General features: G+C 43.1%; 1 protein-coding gene across 1 annotated transcript in view; it reads left to right on the top strand.

Moving 5' to 3' along the window:
• The window catches only part of scospondin (subcommissural organ spondin), a 417,078-nt gene that overhangs the window by 30,400 nt on the left and 360,289 nt on the right, over positions 1–26,389 (top strand). Inside the window, exons 12-17 of the mRNA XM_039754138.1 lie at positions 2,177–2,315; positions 5,900–6,026; positions 12,113–12,285; positions 18,800–19,021; positions 20,639–20,804; positions 23,441–23,684. Coding sequence (XP_039610072.1) covers positions 2,177–2,315; positions 5,900–6,026; positions 12,113–12,285; positions 18,800–19,021; positions 20,639–20,804; positions 23,441–23,684 — 1,071 coding nt within the window. The remainder of the gene's footprint in view (positions 1–2,176; positions 2,316–5,899; positions 6,027–12,112; positions 12,286–18,799; positions 19,022–20,638; positions 20,805–23,440; positions 23,685–26,389) is intronic.

Here is a 26,389-nt window from a genome sequence, read left to right as displayed (position 1 = left end):
ACTTAGTGGGAATTAGTTTGCAGCCCGAATGGGGTTCAACGGCTTACCCACGCCGGGTAGACACACGCTGAATGTCATGCATAACTATTTATTGAATGCTAAACACTTCTGGAAAGACACTGTTGTCTAAAATGGGTTGGTGTGAGAATACAACAGTAAGCGAATGAAAAGATGGAACTCTGGAGAGAGCAAAATACAACGCAATAGTGAACCCGTGGCATAACAAACGCCGCATAATTATTTAATAATGGTTGAACACTTCTGGAAAGACGCAGTTGTCTAAAAAGAGAGGGTTTGAGGATACAACAGAAAGTGAATGAAAAGATGGAACTCTAGACTTTTCATTGCTCTGTGCGGTTTTGGCTGCCTTTCTATATATAATCCACCAAAACACCTGACCACAGTAGTAGCGAGGTAGGAGGGGGTTGTGAACAAAGTGCAGGAGCATCTAAGAAGACGCATGTTTGTCGCTGAAGCGAATTGATGCATGTAGCGTGTAAAACAGTTTGCTATGGTGCACGCAGGCGTGCGTCGTAACCGAAAACTCTTTTTTTTTTAAGACTGCCTACTTCATTGTGTTTTAACCTCAGTTGTAAAGGAATGTTTTAAGGACCCCATGGGATACCCCTCGGTTTTGGCTGCTTTTCTATATATAATCCACCAAGATACCCGACCACGGTAGGACGGGGGTGTGCACAAAGTGTAGGGACGTAATGAATGGGAGCGTATGAGTCACATTTAGTGGGAATTCCACGGCTTGCAGCCCGAATGGGGTTCAGCGGCTTACCCACGCCTCTCTGCGCTGGGTAGACACACAGTCAATGTCATGCATAATTATTTATTGAATGCTAAACACTTCTGGAAAGACACGGATGTCTAAAACGGGTTGGTGTGAGAATACAACAGTAAGTGAATGAAAAGATGGTACTCTGGAGAGAGCAAAATACAACACAATAGTGAACCCGTGGCATAACAAACGCCGCGTGGCTCAGACATGCACCACAGACGAAAGGGACTAACTGGGTGGTCAGTGAGTTTTTGCGTCCGGGCAAATGGGCAGGCAGTGTGAATGCCTAGAGAGCGAGGGTAGACACCGGCCGGTGAAAAAGGAGCGTTGGTGGGCAGGAAAACGTCTTCCTTGTTCCTGCAGGAGCATCTAAGAAGACGCATGTTTGTCGCGGAAGCGAATAGCTGTATGTAGCGTGTAAAACAGTTTTCTTTGGTGCACGCGGTCGTGCGTCGTAACCGAAAAGTCGGTTTTTAAAGACTGCTTACTTCATTGTGCTTCAACCTCAGTTGTAAAGGATTGTTTTAAGGATCCCATGGGATACCCCTCGCAAACCGTTTCTCACGCTGCATATGGCGATTCACCTCCGCTAGAAACATGCCTCTATGAACAGTCAACGTAGCTCGGAGGTGCATGACATGCACATAACATTAACCTGACCTGCACTGCATGTGGCCTCTACAACAGACGAATATAAATGACGCCATTTTTTCTGTGTCATTGTGTCTGAGTTGGCGGGCGTGGCCCTGCGAGTTGTCGTCGTATCCAATGGTCTTGGAGTTGGTGGGCGTGGCTCTTTCCTGCGTGCACCATAGGTGCCGTGCTTTCCATGGTTGTCTTGCCTTAGTGAATTATATATATAGATTTTTGTTTTGATCAGATGTGGTCCATGCTCAGTTGCAGCTAGTTATGTTAAGCAGGCACTCACTCTGACCGCATAGCCTTTACTATGTACAGTATTTGTATCTCCTTTCTTCGTCAGAGTAGCATTAAAGTCTATTAGGTTTTCTATCAATGAAGTTTATTTTTTGAGTCTCTGTGTCACTACAAAAACCTTAGCAACTCATAACAGTACTTCTTCAATTCTTCTTTTTGAATTTTACTTTGATTTTTGATTTTGCTGGTAATTAAGGTGTAACAGCTGTCATGGCAATTTGAACACCTCAGTGCAGGTATTCTGGTTTCCTCCCACATCCTAGACACCTGCAGATTACTTCATTTGCAACATGAGTAAGTCAGTGATGTTTGTGCCTTCCAGTGCTACTGAGGTATACTCCGGTCCCCCCTAAGTGTAGGATGAACGTTTTCAATATGGCTGAACGTGCAGTAATTGTTGTTGTAACTCTTGATGAATAATTATAAGGTGTTAACCACATTTTTTTTCCTCAGTGTTTGCCAGGGTGGCCAGTGGCTTTGCTCTCAGGAGAAGTGCTCAGCTCAGTGCAGTATGCTTGGAGACTCTCACTACATCACCTTTGATCGCAAACGCTACACTTTCCATGGGGCCTGTGAATATTCCCTTGTGGAGGTAAGACTGCATTACAGTACAGAGAAAATATTAAGAGAAAATCTGAATTTTTTGACAGCTTTCATAACATAGGAAGAAACATCACACAACATCTTGAAACCTGCTTAATCACTAACCAGAGCCACATGATACCTGAAGTCTATTCTTTGCACCATCAAGTGTAAGGCAGGAGCTAACAGAGGATTGCGCACCAATTCAACTCAGAGACCATTCGTGCACACGCAGCAATTTTAGACTCTCCAATTCACCAAATGTGAATGTTTTAGGAAACTGGGAGGACAACCTGAGGACTTGATGCAGGATCTGTAGAGCAGAAGCATTAATCACTATTACAGTAAAAGAGCTGCGAAACCCTCCACCATTCACCCCGGTGATTCTTCTACATGTCATTTCTTTTATGCAGCTTTTGCCTTGATTATAATCTGAAATCTAGGGTTTAAAGGTGTTGCTTTATATTAATGTGACATACCAGGTACATTTTGTTTATTATCATATAAAAATCTTAAAATAAACACTGCTTAATTAACTGAAGCAACCCCAGATTGTAGCACTGCTTCCAGAGGCCTTGGACAGTGGTTACTATGCATGCATAACCGCCCATCTTACCCTGATGCGCCCATCACTGGAGCACGGGGTAAATCTGGACTCATCAGACCACAAGACCTTTCTCCAATGCTCCGTAGTCCAATCTTTATGCTCCCTAGCAATACTGAAGTCATTTTTTAGCACAAGGGTGGGCAAACTACCCCCAAGCTCCTTTCTCATGTTACATGTGTACAAGCAGAAACTTGTGTTTACAAAAATGGACTTTGTATTGTTTGTAACCATACATGTATACTGATGTTTCAATCATATGTAGTTGGATGACTGGTTGCTATGTAAGCACACACATTCTAGCATGTGTGCTTGGATCGCTTTGGACTAATTCTACTATTGTCATCTGAGCACTGAGTTACATTTCAAGCTTTGTTATCCCTAACAATACTACCGTGAAAAAACGTGAAATTGAAGATGAATGCCGTGTTTTTAACAAGGAATGGACATACAAGTATTTTTTTTTTTACAAACTAGGGGGCTCCGTCCCCTACTTGCTTTGCTCACCCACCCCCGGGTTTGGTTTACCGGATATACAATTTAACTCTTTTAGGGCTAATTTTTTTTTTTGTTTCTTATCTCCCAGGGCTGAATATTTTTCCAAAAACTAACATTTTTTAAAAAAGAACACAAAGCAATTGTTTAACATATCAAATCAACCAAAAATATTTACTTTTGACAAATGTTACTGACTTGCATGTTGTATGAGCCTGCATACTCTATGATTTCACATACATATCACATACATTTTACACAGCAAAGTCTGATCTCGCTCAAAGCAGCCAATTTCAGTCATTGCCACATTGCACTGCTTACAATACGTGTTGCTTTGCTGCCTACTTTTCAATTGTCTGTTGCTGCACTTTCTCACATATATTGTTAGTGTGTACTGTAGAGAGATAAGTCACCCTTTTGCCATTGTGCCATTCCACTGCCACCAAGTTTTCTGCCCGCATGAAAACCGTATTGTCACCTCTTTTCATCTTCTGAAACTTTATGAACTTTATGCATGGCATTATAGCCTGGCTCACCCCATGGGATTTGCTTCTGTTTATTACAGAAGTGAATAAAGCTACGTACCATGCTGCATAACCTGTCCAAAGCCACCAGGGGACAAAGCACGTTTGGACCAATGCTCCCTGAAGTTATGTTACCAGTTTTGTCCCATCTCTATTTGTAATACCACAGCACGCTTCATCTCGTCTTTTGTTGTGGGTTTACACTTTGAAAAACGAGAATGCGATGCAAACGCAGCCCGCGATTCAAAAATTTTCTCTGCCTACCTGTTTATCTCGTCTGACAGTAGCTGAAAAGCAGCATCAGGAGAGAGCAGCCTGAAGTACAGCAGCTGGTGATCTGTCGTGTCCAACATCAAGCCATGCCGTCTTGTGAAGTCCAGCAGCCAGATCGGCTCTCAACGGATCAATCAATGTCTGTGTATTTATCCCACGCGAACCTTGCCGTAGATGTATCGGCTGCGCGAAGCGCTCAACTGGCAGCAGATTCGCTGGCGTGGCATCGGTAGGTTTTTGATCAGCTGATGCCGGCTTCTCACTCTCTTGCTCAATCTCCTGATCACTGTCAATAAAATCTGATTCTGAAAAATCTGAGTCCGACTCCGCGATAATGCCTAAAACATTGTCTGCCGAGTGTTTTCTTTTCTGCACTCACTTCGCTCCCTTGTCACATGTCGATGCCATCTTTCCATTGTTTACATTTCGCAACTCGCGCACACGCTAGGATTAGTTGCCGAGTCAACGAGTCTAGCATTCCTCCAAGCACAGAGGGAATGCCTGTGACGTGACAGTGAGATTTGTCGCCATTAACAGCTGATTATCGCCCTCTATCCCTGGATGTCGACTTTCGACATTCGCCCTCAACCCATCCTGTCGACAAAAGAGTTAAAGAGATTGTTATTTTTATGGGAATTGTTACATATGCATTATTTTCACTTTTACTTTTAAACTTTTGTAAAAACAATACTGTACTTGTCCTTTATTTCCGACCCTCATTTATGGCCGTAGTGCCATAACTGACGCTCCCTCACAATGCAGGTATTGTGCCTCATTCGGGACTCCTTGAGCAACTGCTCACTCGACACAAAGTCAAACCAACGTTACCCAAGGATTTTCCGGAGAGACACAATACCAAAGGAGTCCAGTCTTCGTCTCAGGTCACTGGATATCGTCCATGTCTCGCAACCATATAGCAAGACAGGAAGCACCAGGTCTCTAAAAACTTGGACCTTCGTCCTTTTGCATCTCACACCCCTTTCCAGCGACTTCATGACCCCCCATGCTCTCCCAATCCGTCTACTGACTTCATAGGAAGAGTCACCAGAGACATGAATGTCACTGCCAAGGTAAGTAAACCTCTCGATGAGGTCGACACTCTCTCCACAAACAGACACACTGCTGATGCCTGTGCCCAAGAGGTCATTAAAGGCCTGGATCTTGAAGATGATCAAGATCAAGATGACAATATTGTTAATAAGAAAAAAATTCATTATTCCCATATAACTGCTTAATGCATTTTAATAAAAGAATTTTACCAAACTTACTTTTCTAATTTCTGTAGTACTAGGGTGTTGTACCGTGTTAGCCATTATGAATGTAGTGAAAAGTCAAGCAAAATGAAACCTTTTATTGGCTAACTAAAAAGATTACAATATGCAAGCTTTATAATTTATCTCGCCTGAAGAAGGGGCCTGAGTTGCCTCGAAAGTTTGCATATTGTAATTGTAAAGGTGTCATTTTGCTTGACTTTTCACTACTTTTCTAATTTCTGTATTGTTCCCAAAACACAGAATCTGGGAAATAACAGTTCACTTCATTAGCCCAGGAGTCCAATAGAAAACAGAAGCTGGTTGGAATAAACATCTGCCGCCGCAGTGGGTCCCCAGGACTGAGATCGAGAACCCCTGCTCTAAGATATTGAAATGCAGTCTCTTTGTAAAGAGTCACTTTCAACAACTTTTGTGTTTTTTGCAGGATTTCGTTGACAAGAAGCTGTTAATCACAGGCGAGAGTACAGAGTGCCGGAGTCAGGGGTCTGCCGGGTGCCTGAAGAGTTTGTCCATTAGAGTCAACCAGGATTTGATCAGAATTAAAACAACAGGTACAGAAAGTATAAGAGCGTGTGTTTAACTTTATACAAATTGAGCCATAAAGGAAACTACAGTCAGTGGCTACTGAATGATCTCAAGCTTTACAGCACTGCAAGAAAAGTCATCCTAACATAAGTTTTCTGTGTTTGTGTTCACTATGTGTGCTCACTGTAGACTCCCCCATTTGAAATATTAAGTGGTAGCATCGCAGCATAATGGTTGGCACTGTTGCCTTGCAGCTCCACCATCTGATTCCTTGCCTGGTTGTTGTCACTATGGAGTGCATGCATTCAATGTCAATGTCCAATTTATTTATATAGCACATTTAAAACAACATAGGAATGCTGTGGCCAAAGTACTTCACAATAAGGGAATAAAAGAAAACTTACATTTAACATAAATACCATAAATAGAAATAAAATAAGTGATGCGGTGACTGGCCCGGACACAAACAGGCAGACACGTTCATTTTACCCACCACACGTTTATTTACAGCTATTTACAGTCACAAGTGCACCACAAACCCCACAAGTCCCCAAAGTCCTGGCCACAACAATGCCTTGCTTCGGACCGCCTCCTTCTCTCCTCTCCAGCTCAGTCCACTACGCTCCCTGTCTAAAGGTAGGCGGCCCCTTTTATAGCACCCGGATGTGCTCCAGGTGGGTTCCGGCAATCTTCCACGGACACGCCCCTGTGTGGCAGAAGTGCCGGCAGCATCCCCGGAACCACTCCGGGTGTCCCCTCTCTTCTTGCCCCTAGCGCTTCCGGGTGTGGTGGAAGTGCTGAGGTCCAGGGCTCCAAAGGCTCCATGGGGGGTGGTGACCGCGGGCCCCTACAGGGTAGAGCTTCAAGGCTCTTTACCCGTGGCCCCCAAAGTAACCAGGGCAGTCGTCCCCACACAGTCCGGGCGTCTCGGCCGGGTCACCGCCCCAGCCATCTCCGACAATGAACATAAACAAAATAAATAATAAATAGAAGTAATGTTACATAATCACAATGAGGAAATCATCAGTATCACTGAAGGTCACGGAATGCAAGTGAATAGAAATGAGTCTTTAATCTCGTTTTGAATTGTAGACGACTCCTTTATGTGATGAGGTAAAGAGAAGCAGCAGCTGCACAAGGCCTGTCTATCCCGCTTAGTTTTAGAATCGGTACGAGAGACAACAAGAGAAAACTGACCAGAAGATCTAAGCACTCTAGATGGCTGGTGTAAAACACACAATTCAGATAAATAGGCAGGAGCTTATTTATGTAAAGATTTAAAAACTAGCAACAAGATTTTAAAATCAATTCAAAACTGACAAGCCGCCAGTGTAAAGAAGCTAATATTGGAGAAACAGAATCAGACTTTCTTGCCCCAACCAGAAAGCGAGCGGCAGCATTCTGGACCAACTGTAACCTGCGTATCGGAGATTTGCTAATCCCAGAATACAGCGAGTTGCAGTAATCAAGGCGAGAGAAGATAAAGGCATGAGTGGCTTTCTCAAGATCCCTAGAAGATAAAAACGGCTTGATCTTACCTAATAGACGAAGCTGGAAAAGCAACTCTTGACTACAGGATTTACTTGTTTCTCAAAAGTGTCAAAGATAACAGCAAGATTGCGGACTTGAGGTTTGCAAAAGACAGAGAAAGAGTCGAGAAGTCCAAGACCAATTTGGGTTTTAGCTGATGGACCCGCTATAAGCACCTCCGTTTTATTTTGATTTAGATCAAGAAAATTATTAGCCATCCAGGATCTTAGTTCAGAAAGACAGTTATGCAGTTGATTTATTGCAGAGTGTTCGTGTACACCTTGTGTTCGTCTGACTCCAATTTAATCCTACATCCCAAATGCATGCAGATCCTTAGACTGGCCATTGTAAACTGGCACTGTATGAACAGTGAAGGGTGTGGTGTGTATGGCAAAGGGCATTGGAATGGACTGGCATTCCATCAGGATTTCATCCCAACCTTGTTCCAGATCCTGCTGGAATAGACTTCAGCACACAGTGACCCCCACTAAAGGCAGTGAGTGGATTGTGAGAAAAGATGGAGATCCATCCATCCATCCATTCTCTTCCGCTTATCCGAGGTCGGGTCGCGGTGGTAGCAGCTTAAGCAGAGAGGCCCAGACTTCCCTCTCCCCGGCCACTTCTTCCAGCTCTTCCGGGAGAATCCCAAGGCGTTCCCAGGCCAGCCGGGAGACATAGTCCCTCCAGCGTGTCCTGGGTCTTCCCCGGGGCCTCCTCCCGGTTGGCCGTGCCGAACACCTCACCAGGGAGGCGTCCAGGAGGCATCCTGATCAGATGCCCGAGCCACCTCATCTGACTCCTCTCGATGCGGAGGAGCAGCGGCTCTACTCTGAGCCCCTCCCGGATGACTGAGCTTCTCACCCTATCTTTAAGGGAAAGCCCAGACACCCTGCGGAGGAAACTCATTTCAGCCGCTTGTATTCGCGATCTCGTTCTTTCGGTCACTACCCATAGCTCATGACCATAGGTGAGGGTAGGAGCGTAGATCGACTGGTAAATTGAGAGCTTTGCCTTACGGCTCAGCTCCTTTTTCACCACGACAGACCGATGCAGAGCCCGCATCACTGCGGATGCCGCACCGATCCGCCTGTCGATCTCACGCTCCATTCTTCCCTCACTCGTGAACTCGTGATCTTTTATAGAATTTCATTTTTGCTTTGGATTCATGCAACACAAATCTACAAAGTAAAAGCATAATTCCACTGATCTTTCCAAATAAATCGCAAATCGTAACATTCACAATCCCACTACCTCAATTTAGGATCAAAGTGATAAAAGTGTGTACTGACAGCAGTGTGCACAACTGTAAATGAGGCGCCAGCCCATCATAGGACCCACTTGCTCACACAGGACCAATGGAGTATTATTGATCAACCTACAGTGCAAGTCCTTGGGTTAAAAATTGGATGACCTGGCGTCTCCAGCCAAGGGCGCTTGCCCCCTGAAAAAGCGTTCTTTTCTTTTTTTTTTTGAAATGCAGGACAAACTTGAACCTATATATAACATATGTTACGGCCAAAACCCGAAGTTCAGCCAGTTCCTGAAATGGCCAGCCGTTTGGCATTTTGGCCGTGAGGTGTGGCCAAAGTCCAAATTACTAGAAATGACCAGCATCAATGCTGCTTTGGCCGGCCATTTTACAAAGTGGCGAGAACTCCCTGGCCAAAATTCAATGTGCTGATGTAAGGCTGTCCACTCAAGCTGCGAAGAGGCTTAAAAATTTCAGATGCAGATTCAGAAGTGAGTTTTCCATTCTGCACGAGAAACTGCTCAAGGCGGGTCGTGTTCAGAAAGCGGACGCCACTTGAGACGGCCTTCTCCTCGCCAAAAAACTAACCTTAAGGTCAATAAAATAGGTCCCTGATGTTAAGTCACTATTTTAGGGCTAAAATGATAACAGAAATGTGAAACTACTTATACACCTAATCTTAATTATTGTGAAACAAGCAAGGGCCGTCCGCTTCCTGAACAAGAGCCGCCAAGGCTACAATCATTGCAGTTGCGCTACTAAGTGCGCAACAAATCGCTGCTCATGCCTTTTTACTTCCAACTTTGGCCGAACACCCCATGCCATTTTTCAAACAAATCCCAAAATCGAGGAAAAGATTGAACATTGGCTGGTCAATTTACAGCGACATTGGCCATTGCTATGAACTGATATGGTAATGTGTTAGGAACGAAAGGATGGCACATTGTTTGATGGAAATGAAAATGATCAATGAGGGCTGAATTCAAAGACACCCCGAAAATCAAAGTGTAAAAATGATGCGACAGGTAGGCAGGCGAGTCCATTTTACCGACATTTCATTGCAGCAACTCTCAATCATACTCAGTAGTTTGTATGGCCCCCACCTGCTTGTATGCATGCCTGACAACGTCCTAATGAGACAACGGATGGTGTCCTGAGGGATCTCCTCCCAGATCTGGACCAGGGCATCACTGAGCTCGATACCTAAATGGCAGTCAAGGTGCAGTTGTCTAGCCTGTAGAGGTCTGTGCGTCCCTCAATGGATATGCCTCCCCAGACCATCACTGACCTACCACCAAACTAGTCATGCTGAACGATGTTACAGGCAGCATAACGTTCTCCACGGCTTCTCCAGACCCTTTCACGCCTGTCACATGTGCTCAGGGTGAACCAGCTCTCATCTGTGAAAAGCACAGGGTGCCAGTGGTGGACCTGCCAATTCTGGCATTCTATGGCAAATGCCAATCGAGCTCCATGGTGCTGGGCAATGAGCACAAGGCCCACTAGAGGACATCGGGCCCTCAGGCCACCCTAATGAAGTCTGTTTCTGATTGTTTGGTCAGAGACATTCCCACCAGTGGCCTGCTTTTGTAGGCTCTGGCAGTGCTCATCCTGTTCCTCCTCGCCCAAAGGAGCAGATACCAGTCAGTCCTGCTGATGAGTTAAGGACCTTCTACGAGGGGCCCTGTCCAGCTGTCCTAGAGTAACTGCCTGTCTCCTGGAATCTCCTCAATGTCCTTGAGACTGTGTTGGGAGACACGGCAAACCTTCTGGCAACGACATGTATTTATGTGCCATCCTGGAGAAATAGGACCACCTGTGCCAGCTCTATAGGGTCCAGGTATCGCCCGCCTCATGCTACCAGTAGTGATACTGACCGTAGCCAAATGCAAAATTAATGACAAAACAGATGAGGAGGGAAAAACGTCAGTGGCCTCCCTCCATCTGTTAACCCATTCCTGTTTTGGGGGTCATCTCATTGTTGCCCCTCTAGTGCACCAAAGCAGATGAAATTGATTAACAAGCCCCTCTGCTACTTAACTGACCAGATCAATAGCCCAGAAGTTTCATTGACTTGATGCTATACTCGGTTTCAAAAGTGTGCTTTAAATGTTTTTGAGCAGTATATATATATATTGTGAAAGGCGCCATATAGGCACCTGTCCCGACACAGATAGACACGGAGGCACTTATAAAAAGTACAAAGACTTTTATTTTTCTTCAGCTGTGGGACACGTCTTTCCCGTGCCACACAGCCCAAACACAGTCCCAAAGCACAACAAATCCTTTTTCCTTGACCACCACTCCTCCTCAAGCTTAGTCCTCCTCCTCCCGACTCTGGCTCCTCGAGTGGTGGTGGATGGGCCCTTTTATCGCCCACCCGGAAACGTTCCAGGTGATTGACCGGGCTGTTGGAATCATAGCCCCCCCCCCCTAGCGGCCACCCTGGACCCCAACCAAGCTGTGGAGGACTCCATCTCCCATGGAGCCCTGCAGGTGGTTGGGGAATCACCGTCAGCCAGGGAGGCTGCCACCAAGCATCCCATGGGAGATATTGGACTGCCCATGGTGGCTCCCCCTGAACATAAGCAGCAGAGGCGTCCCTGCCGGGCATGGGACCCAGCTGTCCTTCACAATATATATATGGTCAAACATTCCAGTTTTTCTTAAATTTTAATTAATTCATAATAGCAATACGAAGATGCCATTGACAAAGGAGCCAGCATTTCTTCATCTAACCTGTTTCCATTTACACCTGTGTGGATTCATCATGCACTATTTGGTTTAATAAAACACTTAGCAGAAAAATGTAACGGACTGAAAATTAGGCTTCAGATCATTTAGAACATATCTACAATACACAGATCTACATATTGTAGACTAACAAGGCATAAAATTAAGTAAGGCCCGAGATTGCCCAAGTATTGGTGTCTAATTAAGCAATTGGGTTGGAACAAAAACCTGCAGTCACTGCAGCCCTCCAGGACTAATGTTGCCCACCCCTGTTTTAGCGCTTTAATGTAAAAAAATATCAAAAAAGCAAAGGGGTCTGAATACTTTCCTAACACACTGTACCTTGTAGAAGACACGTTGCCAATTGTTGCTTTTCTTTGCTCCTTACAACTTCAAGACGCCACACACTTGTGCTCAGAAGCTATCAACCAGGTCCTAATTGGAGAACAGGGCACCTCTGCCAACATGGCAAACAGAGCCAGGACTCGAGCCACTGTAGCCACCTTTGTTTCTGCCAACCATTGGAGTACTAATGTAGCCCCTAGGTTAAGATTCATGAAAACTGATGATTGAGTGATGTGTCCTTCTTGTGCTTTTAAGGGGATGTAACGATGAATGGCAAAGAGATTGTCCTCCCATTTTTCAGCAAAGGTCTCTTACTGAAGCAGGCCTCTTCTACCTTCATCCTCATTCAGCTTCATGGGGCACACATCTTCTGGGGTCTGGAGTTCCCGGCTGCATACATCACTCTTCAGCCAGTTTATGCTAACAAGGTGAGCCCTCCTTATGTGCATGGCAGTAGACCATACTTGTCTGAATCATTTAAGTTCTCTACTGCAAAACCTTTATCCTTCCAGCCATTTATAAATGTACAGAAGTAATCTGAAATATTTAGTAGTTTGTGATATGAAAGAAAAGTTCAATTGGAGCATTTAAACTAGTTGATGTACTCAGTGTTGCTGGTATAAATAAACCGAGAAAAACCTTACTTTGGAAATGCATCATGGCTAAACACAACCTACAATGAGACTGAAAGACAAACTCTTAGACTGAAGCTGTAATTCAGTGAGACGGTGAAACCATTATGCAGATTAGCGGAGAAGAAAATGCTGTTTGTACCTGTGGTCTTTATGATTGTGCTTACGTCAGTAAATCTATTATATCTATTATATAGTGCCTTTCATATCTATCTATCTATCTATCTATCTATCTATCTATCTATCTATCTATCTATCTATCTATAGCGCCTTTCATCTCTATCTATCTATCTATCTATCTATCTATCTATCTATCTATCTATCTATCTATCTATCTATTATATAGTGCCTTTCATCTCTATCTATCTATCTATCTATCTATCTATCTATCTATCTATCTATCTATTATATAGTGCCTTTCATATCTATCTATCTATCTATCTATCTATCTATCTATCTATCTATCTATTATATAGTGCCTTATCTATCTATTATCTGCCTTTCATATCTATCTATCTATCTATCTATCTATCTATCTATCTATCTATCTATCTATCTATCTATTATATAGTGCCTTTCATCTCTATCTATCTATCTATCTATCTATCTATCTATCTATCTATCTATCTATTATAGTGCCTTTCATATCTATCTATCTGCCTATCTATCTATCTATCTATCTATCTTCTATCTATCTATCTATCTATCTATCTAGTGCATTTCATATATCTATCTATCTATATCTATCTATCTATCTATCTATCTATCTATCTATCTATCTATCTATTATATAGTGCCTTATCTATCTATCTATCTATCTATCTATCTATCTATCTATCTATCTATCTATCTATCTATCTATTATATAGTGCCTTTCATATCTATCTATCTATCTATCTATCTATCTATCTATCTATCTATCTATCTATCTATCTGCCTTTATATAGTGCCTTTCATATCTATCTATCTATCTATCTATCTATCTATCTATCTATCTATCTATTATATAGTGCCTTATCTATCTATCTATCTATCTATCTATCTATCTATCTATCTATCTATCTATCTATCTATTATATAGTGCCTTATCTATCTATCTATCTATCTATCTATCTATCTATCTATCTATCTATCTATCTATCTATCTATTATATAGTGCCTTATCTATCTATCTATCTATCTATCTATCTATCTATCTATCTATCTATCTATCTATCTATTATATAGTGCCTTTCATCTCTATCTATCTATCTATCTATCTATCTATCTATCTATCTATCTATCTATCTATTATATAGTGCCTTTCATCTATCTATCTATCTATCTCTATCTATCTATCTATCTATCTATCTATTATATAGTGCCTTTCATCTCTATCTATCTATCTATCTATCTATCTATCTATCTATCTATCTATCTATCTATCTATCTGCCTTTCATATCTATCTATCTATCTATCTATCTATCTATTATATAGTGCCTTATCTATCTATCTATCTATCTATCTATCTATCTATCTATCTATCTATCTATCTATCTATCTATCTATCTATTATATAGTGCCTTTCTATCTATCTATCTATCTATCTATCTATCTATCTATCTATCTATTATATCTATCTATCTATCTATCTATCTATCTATCTATCTATCTATCTATCTATTACTGGACTCTCAGGTGGCATCATCAACACAATGCCAAGATGAATACTAGACATGAGGTGGCTGGCTGTTGCTGGTTTGAACTGGAGAAATGAGCTTGTTGACCAGTTACTAGAAGTTCTTTCTTTACGTTTTCAAATTCTCTGCCATGATGCTGTTACTACGTAGAATGCACATCTATACATTTCACCGATGTTAACTCTACTCACACCTACTACAACTCCAGGATCCTGCACACTGAACAGCGTTATTAGTGCACTATAGACAACGCATTACTCAAAAAAAAGTTCACAAGGTTTTGTGACAGTGTCACTGGCAGCACCATCATAAGGTACAGAAGCAGAATTAACAAATGTTATTTATATTTATATATATTTATACATGTCTGACATGTTAGGTCTTGTGAGTGCTTTGAATAGAAATGGCGTGATGGATGAGTAGCCTTTGTGCACAGGTGCACAGCGAGCGAGGATCTGTTAGCACTGTGCAAAGTCAGCATATGTTACTTGACTAGGAAATTAGTGAGACAAACGGAGGTCTTTTTGAAAATGGGTCAGGACATCCATTGGGGCTGATTTATAGAACTGCCACAGAAACATCTGGTCACCCAGTATCTACTGTAGTACATTTATTAGTGACATACAGCCTGCCCATCTACAACAATGATGTGTGTTTTCTAATATGTTTGTATATAACATGTGTTGGTCCAAATTATTTTTATTTATTAGTAACATTAATTATTTCTTGATACATTTTAAAGTAAATGAATATAGTTACCAGGTTTTCTCCAGCTCACTCTTTTATTTAATGGATATTTAACATTTTGTAGTTTTCAGTGTTTAGGAAGGTCCGTAGTATGCAATGATTTTTGTCGAGGGTTGATATACAGTATGTGATGTCTTTGATAAATGTGAACTGGTCCAGAGAATTTATTACAACAGCAACAACAATGTATTCCTTGTATAATCCAAAATCACTCTAGGAATGCCTCAATGGCCTTGTTTTTTGATAGCCGGCCGTGACTCCCTAAGGAGACAAGAAAGAAACTCAAAATAACTTTATAGGAACACAAAGTGGAAGAAACCTTGGGAAGGACAATTATGAGGCTTCAGGCCTTCTCCTTCTAGCGTCACTTCTCTTTCTGTAATATCCAACTCATTTATAATTTCTAATTCATATTTTCTGTAGCTGTTTATGAGGTTATCAGCTTCTTTATCGATAAAAATGTCAAGAACATTTACAAGCAGATCCCAATGCCTACGTATCCTGATGAATAGTGATGAGTGAAATGGATGTTTTGCTTCACAGAAAAATTTGCAAAATTAATTGCATTTTGCGTCCTGCCACATTGTTACCTTTCACAGAAGAAGAAAGGTGTACAGCTCCTGACTGGAAGTTTTAAAATGCATTCATTCTGCATACATCTACAGTACTTGTCATTTAGTATTTAAATGTAGGTTTCTAATGAAAAAATAAAAATACAGAAGTGTGCATATCCTCAACTAGGATAAGGCAGTTTCAATGTTATGGTAAAGAAAGGGGCATTTTTAGGAACAACAACTTTCTGTGTGAAAACACAGTCATGTGCACAATGGTGTGTTTCAGTGTGTCTTCGTAAGAAAAATATCCATCATGTCGCGTTGTTAAAAAAGGCACTGCACTCAATAAGAAGCAAAATTAGAATTTATTTTACCCATGTGGTACAGATTACAGTTCAAATCAAATTCCATTAGAACAAACTCCACTTTAATGAAATCCTAGTTTTTTTAACACATTTTATTGGGAATAGTGTCCCCCAAGGTAGGGACCATATCACCCTGTAACACCTCCTGGTCGCACCCACCGAACTCAACAGGGCAATGATCCGGAACTCCAATTCCCATGATGCCCTGAACCCCAGAATCTGAATGGGATGCTGCCCTGTAGCAAATAGGTGCACAAAGTACCCGGTGCTGGTGTCTCTCCTGGTCCTCCAATCATACTGGCCTCCCTGCCAGCTAAGGATTCTTGTGCCCATCTAGTCAGAGAGTCTGTCCTTCTGTTTAATTTTCCCAATGGAATCCCATGAGGGGAAGCCCATTCATCTCCTGCAGCACTCACAATAGATAGATAAACAGATTTAAAAGGCACTATATAATAGAAAGATAGAAAAGGCACTGTATAATGTGTTTACTGCGGTGGGCTGGCGCCCTGCCTGGGGTTTGTTTCCTGCCTTGTGCCCTGTGTTGGCTGGTATTGGCTCCAGCAGACCCCCGTGACCCTGTAGTTAGGATATAGCGGGTTGGATAATGGATGGATGGATAATGTGTTTACACAGGCCTTGTGCACAGCCATCAGCAGTGTGTCTGTCTGCGGAGAGAGTGTTGACCTTGTCGAGAGGTTTACTTACCTTGGCAGTGACATTATTGTCTCTGGTGACTCTTCCTATGAAGTCAGTGGACAGGTGTGTGGCGCTCCTGATATCTATGCAAGGTCCAAGTATTTAGATTCCTGGTGCTTCCTGTCTTGCTATATGGTTGCGAGACATGGACACTATCCAGTGACCTGAGATGAAGACTGGACTCTTTTGGTACTGTGTCTCTCCGGAAAATCCTTGGGTACCACTGGTTTGACTTTGTGTCCCGAATGAGGCACATTACCTGCATTGTGAGGGAGCATCAGTTACGGCACTACAGCCATGTGGCATGTTTCCCCGGGGATGATCCAACTCGTAAGATCCTCATTGTTGGGGACCCGAGTGGCTGCGGGGTCGACCACGTAACACCTGGCTGCGGCAAATAGAGGGTTATTTCCGGAGGGTGGGACTGGACCGCGTGTTTGCCTAGGGGGGGGGGTTGCAAACTGGGATCCTGAGCTGTTTCGTCATGCAGTGGGTGCGGCAGCGCACTGTACCAGTGCATGCTCCCCGACTTGACTTGACTGAATGGTGTATTTTAATATGTCTTTGTATAAAAAATATGCAGTATATCACTTTGGTAAACAATGTATTGCACTCAATGAGAAGTTAAATAGAATTTATTTTACCCATGTGGTACAGATTACAGGTCAAATCAAATTCCGTTAGAACGAACTCCACTTTAATGAAATCCTAGTTTTTTTTAACACATTTCATTGGGAATAATGTCCCCCAAGGTAGGAACCATATCATCCTGTAGCACCTCCTGGTTGCACCCCCAGAATTCAACAGGACTATGATCCGGAACTCCAATTACCATGATGCCCTGAACCCCAGAATCTGAATGGGATGCTGCCCTGTAGCAAATAGGTGCACAAAGTACCCGGGTGCTGGTGTCTCTCCTGGTCCTCCAATCATACTGGCCTCCCTGCCAGCTAAGGATTCTTGTGCCCATCCAGTCAGAGAGTCTGTCCTTCTGTTTTCTTCTCCCCATGGTATCCCATGAGGGGAAGCCCATTCATCTCCTGTAGCACTCACAATAGATAGATAAATAGATTTGAAAGGCACTCTACTGTATAATAGATAGATAGAAAAGGCTAATATGTCTTTGTATAAAAATATGCAGTATATTGCACTCAATGAGAAGTTAAATAGAACTGATTTTACGCATGTGGTACAGATTGCAGTTCAAATTCCGTTAAAATGAACTCCATTTTAACAAAACCCTAGCTTTAGCAAATTGTTTTCATTCTTGGCCAATTTCCTATACAACTTATTTTACAGTAAAGTATGTTTTTTCTGCAAAATTCATTACAACGCAGAAAACCATACAAAGTTCTTCTGGCGTTGGCCCCAAAAATCGTGATTCAGGTGCTCTGCTGGACAGCCCATTGGATTGTGTCTGCAGTTGGATGGATAGCCTTGTGCGGCAGAGCAGAGCTCGAGAAGGGTCATTGTAGACCGTAGACATTGTCGGCGGATTTAGGGATGAGATGGCTCTCGGTCAAATTCAACTTGCTCACTCTGGAGGTTTGCTCAGCCAACATGTTGACCAGATTGAGGATTCATTTTTGCCTTGTCCTTCAGCAACAGTACTGACTACTGAGCTTCCCTCGTGTTTATGCCACTTGACCAGGTTCCAATATGTTTTGTAAATTGGCCCAGATTTCACCCTATAAACACCCGTACACCATAATAATCTTTGAATTTTGTACTTGAAAATGTATGCATTCAATGATTCTTATTTTTGAATGTGACCTTCATTTCCTAAAATTTTTTATCATCATCTGTTTATGTAAAATGTTTCCAGGTTAAAAAATAAAGGTGACTCACAAAAAAACAACTGGCAGTCAGAGAGAGACAGTCGATCCGTTAGGTGATGTAGGCGGCTAGTCACTGTCAAGGGAAACTTCAAATAGGAGACAAATTTGGAGTTGACGTTGCAAAAAATGTTTCTCTGTTTTAAGAAAGATGAGAGTTCGGCCGAGTGGGTTCACGTGGAAGAAGCAGAAGCATTGTAGGTGGCCTGTTCAAAGCAGCTCTCTGCTCTGGCATGACAGACAAGCGAGACGCATCAGCTTCTCATGAGACTCTTCTCTGCAGATGGTTGGGTTCATAATGTTGGATCCTTACATGGTCAGATTTTTTGTGTAATCAGTGCTCCTCTGTCAGATTAGCCTCTTCTCTGCTCATGATGTCCACTTGACCTCTTTTTTTCTCCCCTTATGACCTCCATGTTCCTTCTCTGCGCAGGTGAGAGGCCTCTGTGGAACCTTCAACTGGAACCAGAATGATGATTTCACAACACCCGAAGGTGACGTGGAAAACAGCATCTCTGCCTTCACTAACAGGTTTAAGATTGATCCTGACTGTCCGGCTCTCAGCAGCTTCAACTTTGACCCCTGTGGGATCTTTGCACAGCGTCGCCAGTTTGCAGAAGAAGTGTGTGCTGTGATCCGTAGCCCTGCTTTTGAGGTACCAGATAATCATATCTAGAAAAACATCAATTTTCACTCCAACCACTTTTAGTGCTGTAGCAGAGGAGGTTGTTAATCAGTTTTAGAACCATTAATGTTCATGAAATTAACAACAGGTGCACTAGAGGGGCAACAATGAGACAACCCCCAAAACAGGAATGAATGGTTTAGCAGGTGGAGGCTACTGACATTTTTCCCTCCTCGATCTTTTCTGACTATTTTTTCACTCGTTTTGCATTTGGCTATGGTCAGTGTCACTACTGGTACCATGAAGCGATACCTGGACCCTACAGATGTGGCACAGGTAGTCCAACTTCTCCAGGGTGGTACATCAATACATGCCTTCCATTGTCAGAAGGTTTGCTGTGTCTCCCAGCACAGTCTTACAGGCATGCAGGAGATTCCAGGAGACAGGCAGTGCTGGACAGCACCCCTCGTAGAAGGTCCTTAACCCATCAGCAGGACTGGCATCTGCTCCTTTGGGCAAGGAGGAACAGGATGAGCACTGCCAGAACCTACAAAATGACCTCCAGCAGGCCACTGGTGTGAATGTCTCTGACCAGACAATCAGAAACAGACTTCATGAGGGTGGCCTGAGTGCCCGATGTCCTCTGGTGGGCCCTGTGCTCACTGCCCAGCACTGTGGAACTCGATTGGCATTTGCCATAGAATACAAGAATTGGCAGGTCCACCACTGGCGGGCACCCTGTGCTTTTCACAGATGAGAACAGGTTCACCCTGAGCACATGTGACAGACGTGAAAGGGTCTGGAGAAGCCGTGGAGAACGTTATGCTGCCTGTAACATTGTTCAACATGACCACTTTGGTGGTGGGTCGGTGATGGTCTGGTGAGGCATATCCATAGAGGGACGCACAGACCTCTACAGGCTAGACAACGGCACCTTGACTGCCATGAGATATCGGGATGATATTGTCAGACCCTATGCTGGTGCAGTGGGTCCTGGGTTCCTCCTGGTGAACGACAATGCCTCCCGGCCTCATGTGTCGAGAGGCTGTAGGAAGGAATTGATACCATTGACTGGCCCCCACGCTCACTTGCCTGACCGCAATCCAATAGAACACCTCTGGGTAGGACATTATGTTTCGGTCAATCCGATGCCTCAGACTGTCCAAGAGCTCAGTGATGCCCTGATCCAGATCTGGGTGGAGATCCCCCAGGACACCATTCGTCATCTCATTAAAACGTTGTCAGGCCTGCATACAAGCATGTGGGGGCCACACAACACAAACTACTGAGTGCGATATTTGAAGTCGGCAAAGTGGACGAGCCTGCTTGCCACATTTTGTCACTTTGATTTTCGTGGTGTTTTTGAATTCAGCCCTCTGTAGGTTGATCATTTTCATTTCCATCAAACGATTTGTCATCCTTTCGTTCCTAACACATTACCATATCAGTCCATAGCAGTAGAGATAGCCAGCAGGATTTTTTTTTTCCATTAAGAGCTGATGTATTTTCAAAGTGTTCCTACATATAAACAGTATATATTATAAATTAATATGAAGCAAAAGGTGACAAAAAGGCATTGCCTGATTTGCAAGAGTTAAGGTGAAGTATCTGCACCATTTACCATGTTATTGTCTCCTTTGTTTTTAGGTCTGCCATGACCAAGTTGAGTGGGAGCCATACTATCAGCTGTGTCTATACGATGTTTGCAGTTGCCCACCTGGAAAGCAGTGTGTCTGTAGTGCCATTGCTGCCTATTCCAGACAATGTGCTCAGGAGGGCACCATAGTCCACTGGAGAAACCACACATTCTGCCGTAAGTACAGTTCACTGACTACAGTCCATAAAACCATTAAAAATATGTACTTGTACCAAATAAAATGATGACAGGTGGGAGTCAGCTCTGGATGATGTGGCCAGTAGTTATTTACTCTTAGACACTCCGCTAACAGCTTGTCATGTCTGGACTCCTGCAAATGTCTTCTAGTGGGTGTGCCATTATGTACCACCAAACTACTGCAGATAATTCAGAATGCAGTGGAATGTCTGATGTTCAGCCAGCCAAGGTGGGCACATGTCACTCCTTTCTTCATGTCACTACATTGACATCATGTAGTAGCAGATATTAAGTTCAAATCTTTGATGCTTTTCTATAGGATTGTCAATAGATCAGCTCCTTTATTTATGGAGACACTTCTGAGGGCCTATGCTCTTTCTCAACCACTTAGATCTGCTGATGATTGGCAGCTGGTGATGCCACCTCTGTGTGGTATCAAATCTCAATCCAGACTCTTTTCATGTGTAGCTCCTACTGGTGAAATGAGCTGCCCACCTCCATTCAAAATTCTGACTCGGTGTGTTTGAGAAGTGTTTGAAGACCCTCTTGTTTGTTGAATTTCACTCTAACTGATTGATATTTGCTGTTGGATCTTGTCACTTGGGAGTTGTAACAAGCTTGTGCTTTTCTTCTGAGCTTTTCACTTGTGATGATCAATTTTGTATCCTTGAACTGTAATACTTATTCCCAAACAGTCCCCAGACTGAATATTGTATTTCAGAAAGAATTTCAGAAATGGCTGAGGGTCAGATATGTCATTTTTGCTTTTTTGGTTTATTTTTTTGTGTTAACACTGCTGGTTGTTTAGTTTCTGTATGCCTATATGTCAACATGTATTCTGCTATGTTCTATATGTTTTGTGGGTGCTCCTCTAAGAGATGGCTCACCTACCCATCACCTCAAGAGACTGCCCTCTGCACTACAAAAGCTGAGGAATACCCACAGTCCCTTGCGGTTCATTGTGAGTGTGTTCATGCTGTGTTGAATTCCTCCAGTGCTATTCTGTGCTTTTTGATCTACTGGATTTTATGACCTTTCGCTCTACATTTTGACTTTGCCTCTTTGATTTTTAGATTGGGATATGTTCACTTTTAGGATTACGTTATGATGACATTGCTTTCTATGTCTTTGTGCTCTTCAGAGCTTACTTTTGTTAACAGAGCTTTTGTAAAGATTTTTTCATTGTGTTTTTTTTTAACCTGCTGGGGTTTGATGGTTATTTCTCCCTCTAGTGGGCAGTTTGAGCAATTGTGGAACTTTTTGTGCTTAAGAACTGTTTCAGTCATAACACTGATGCTTAATTGATTATGTAGACATCTTTTGTAAGTCACTTTGGATAAAAGAAACTGCTAAGCAAATAAATGTAAATGTAAAAGATACCTGCTCAAGTAATCCATAAACTCTGGCAATACACCTCAACAGATTGGCAGTGCAAAAAGTTGTGGTCAGTTAAAAATGATTGATTGAGCTCACAAAAATATAATGTGAGATTGATAGATGTAAGTGAAATAAAAGGAAGGGCAAAATATGAATAAAATGTATTATTATTATTTGATAGACAGTCAAATGATGCATTACATCACCACTCCCGTGCTTATAAGATAGCAGCAGACATCCCTGAGCATCCTAGTTTTAGATCTCATTACTGAAAACCATCATTCTTAGTGGAAGCTAAAATGGTAATGGGATCTTTAGGTGTTTGAATATTTTTGTCAAGTTTGGCTCTAGCTTAGCTTAGCTTCTCTCTTTTTTTTAATTCTGGCCTGAAATGCTGGAATAGATGAATATTAAAAAATGAAATGAAGTCAACCAGACAAAACAGACATTATCTTGGGTTCACACAGGGAGGCACGGTGGCGTCGTGGTAGCGCTGCTGCCTCGCAGTAAGGAGATCTGGGTTTGCTTCCTGGAGTCTGCATGTTCTCCCGGTGTCTGCGTGGGTTTCCTCCCACAGTCCAAAGACATGCAGGTTAGGTGCATTGGTGATCCAAAATTGTCCTTGGTGTGTGGGTGCCCTGCAGTGGGCTGGTGCCCAGCCTGGGTTTTGTCCCTGCCTTGAGCCCTGTGTTGGCTGAGATTGGCTCCAGCAGACCCCCGTGACCCTGTGTTAGGATATGGCGGGTTGGATAATGACTGACTGACTATTCTAATGTATTGAGGATTACTTGTGCTCTGTTCTGTGTATTGTGTTGTATTTACCTCCTTTTTTTTGACACCTACTGCACGCCCAGCCTACCTGGAAAGAGGTCTCTCTTTGAACTGCCTTTTCCAAGGTTTCTTCCACTTTTTTTCTTGTCTTCTTAGAGAGTCGAGGCTGGGGGGGTTGTCAAAAGGCAGGGCCAGTGTGTGATTTTGGGCTATACAAAAAAAAAATTGTATATGTATTGTATGGACGTTTGATTTAGAACTCTGACCTGGCATTTGACTGCACCTTTTTCTGTTATTTGTCATTTATTTGCCATCTTCTAAGTGACAGTGTAACTGCTAGTAATTAAGAAACGTTTACATGCTAATTATCTTCACCCTTACGTGTGGGTCATCCATGTCGAATACTGGTAAATGTGCACTATGGAGGTTTTTATTTTAATAATCTCACACTTCTTTTTATATTCCAGCATTGCAGTGCAGTGGAGGCCAGGTTTACAGCGAGTGTTCTCAGCCATGTCGATCATCTTGTGAAGAAGTCCAGCATCCCAGTAGCTGTCAGGTGGTGGAAGATTGTGTGCCAGGCTGTGCCTGTCCAGAAGGGCTGGTGCTGGACAGTACCGGGCAGTGTGTGCCCATTGATATGTGTTCTTGTATGCATGGAGACACCATCTACCAACCGGGCAGCAGTATAAAGCGCCTCTGCAATACTTGGTATGTGCCTCTAATTTAGTGTGGTGCAAATAGTGGAAGCAGCATGAAAATTCTTCTACGACCCCAAATCAGAAAAAGTTGGGACAGTATGGAAAAATACAAATATAAAAAACAAAAATTGTAGTGATTCTTAAATGTTGTGAGCACCCGAGGGGGCACAGCTCCCCAAACACCTGACACAACAGGCACAGGCACAAGTGTTCACAAAACAAGACATTTTATTTGGCAGCTGTGGGAAACACTTCCAAAAAAGTCATTTCCCACCCTGTCCAAGTTCAGTCCCAAAGCTCAACACAGTAGTAGGCACAGCACACAGTACTTTGTCGTTGTTCTCTCTCTCTGTTTCTGTCTCTTTCTTTCACCTCCACTCCTCCTCCAAGCTTTGTCCACTTCCTCCCAACTCTGGCTCCCATTGTAATGGTTGGTGGCACTTCCAGGTGTCCAGTGATCATCTTCTGGAAGCACTTCACTTCTGGTGTGGTAGCAGTGCTGCTAAGGAGGGCTCAGTTGTTCCCCTTGCAGCCATTCTCCCTGGCAGTGTGAAGCCTCCATGCTCCAACCCCGTGGCACTGTAACAAGCCCGGGGGGTGCCGCTGCCCTTTATTGTCCCTGGGAGAGGTACTGACCTGTGTAAACTCCTTAAGAAGACATCCCGACCGGATAAGAGTCCTCACTGTCCATCACAAAGTACTTTGACTTTTATTTCATTACAGTGTCAACCCAAGAGATTTCCTGTTTTGTCGGTCAACTTCATTTCATTTATTAATATACACCCATTCCTGCATTTCAGGCCTGCAAACATTCCAGAAAAAGTTGGGACGGCAAAGCATTCCCCACTTTGTAATGTTACCTTTCCTTCTCACGACATTTAAAAAATATTTTGCCACTGAAGATACCAAGCGATGAAGTATTTGTCCCATTCTTCCTGCAAACACGTCTTAAGGTGTGCAGCAGCACAGGGCCGTCGTTGTCACATTTTTGGTTTTAAAATCCTCCACACATTCTCTGTTGGGGACAGGTGAGGACTGCAGGCAGGCCAGTTCAGTACCTGTACCCTCTTCTTCCACCATTGTGCCTTTGCCATGTGTGCAGAATGTGGCTTTGCATTGTCTTGTTGAAAAATGCATGGACATCCCTGGAACAGAAGGCAGCATATGTTGCTCTAAAATGTCAATGTACTTTTGTGCATTAATGCTGCCATTACAGAAGTGCCAAGGGCATTGACACAACCTGATACCATGACAGACCCTGGCTTTAGGACTTGATGCTGATAGCAGTCTGGATGGTCCTTCTCATCTTTGGACCGGAGCACACAGTGTCCGTTTCTTCCAAAAAAGATCGGGAATACTGATTCGTCTGACCACAATGCACATTTCCACTGTTTGATGGTCCATCCCAGATGCCTCGGAGCCCAGAGAAGTTGACACCTCTTCTGGTTAACATAAGGCTGCTTTTCTGCACTGTAAAGGTTTAAATGGCATTTGTGAATGTAACTCCGTATTGTGGGGCTTGACAACAGTTTGCCAAACTAATCAGGCCTCACCCATGTGGTTCTATCAGCTATTAATGAGTGACAGTTCTTGATGCAGTGCCTGCCATCTGAGGGACTGGAGGTCACGGGTGTTCATCTTAGGCTTGCACCCTTGCCCTTCAAGATTCCTTAACTCGTTTAATGATATTATGCACTGTACAGGGAGAAATATGCAAGTCCCTTCCAATATTCCATAGAAGAACGCTGCCTTTAAACAATTCAATCATTTCCTCACGCATTTGTTGACAATCTGGAGTTCCCCTGCCCATCGCCAAATCACCTGTTTGTCCTCACTGGCCCTAAATTTTGGAATGTGTTGCAGGCCTGAAGTGCTGGAATAAATGAATATTAAAAAAATGAAATGTTGTCGACCAGACAAAACAGAAATTATCGTGGGTTCACACAGGGAGGCAGGTAGCGCTGCTGCCTCACAGTTAGGAGATCTGGGTTCACTCCCTGCGTGGAGTTGGCATGTTCTCCCCGTGTCTGCGTGGGTTTCCTCCCACAGTCCAAAGACATGCAGGTTAGGTAGATTGGCAATACTAACTTGTCCCTAGTGGGTGTGTGTGTCCTGCGGTGAGCTGGCGCCATGCCCGCGGTTTGATTCTGCCTTGCGCCCTGTGTTGGCTAGGATTGGCTCCAGCAGACCCCTGTGTTAGGATACAGCGGTTTGGGTAATGACTGACTATTATATTGAAGATTTGTTCTGTTCTGTGTGTTGTACTGTATTTGCCTCTTTTTTTTTTGACACCCACTGCACACCCAACCTACCTGGAAAGGGGTCTCTCTTGGAGCTGCCTTTCCCAAGGTCTCTTCCATTTTTTTCTTCCTGTGCTGGCTGGAAATTGGCTCCACCAGACCCCCATGACCCTGTGTTGGGATATAGCAGGTTGGATAATGGATGGATGGGTTCACACAGTCTGCAATGAAATAAAAGTCAAAGTACATGTGTTTTGTTTTTTTTTTTTTTTTTGCATTTTCTATATTGTCCTAACTTTTTATGATTTAGGGTTGTAATTGTCAATTCTTCTTCAAATTCTTCAAGCATAAAGACAGGTTATGCTGTGAAGTTTTTCAAAATGGTTACTCTCCCGCTGATTTATAAGCAAAGTTGTTATTTTCTTTGATTCTATATAGAAATAAAGCCATGGAGCTATTTACACAGTGTCTTATA

This window comes from Polypterus senegalus, chromosome 5 (genome assembly GCF_016835505.1).
Source record: "Polypterus senegalus isolate Bchr_013 chromosome 5, ASM1683550v1, whole genome shotgun sequence".
Classification (NCBI taxonomy): Eukaryota; Metazoa; Chordata; class Cladistia; order Polypteriformes; family Polypteridae; genus Polypterus; species Polypterus senegalus.
Note: the sequence above shows the minus strand (reverse complement) of the source record. Positions and strands in the feature narration are given on the sequence as shown.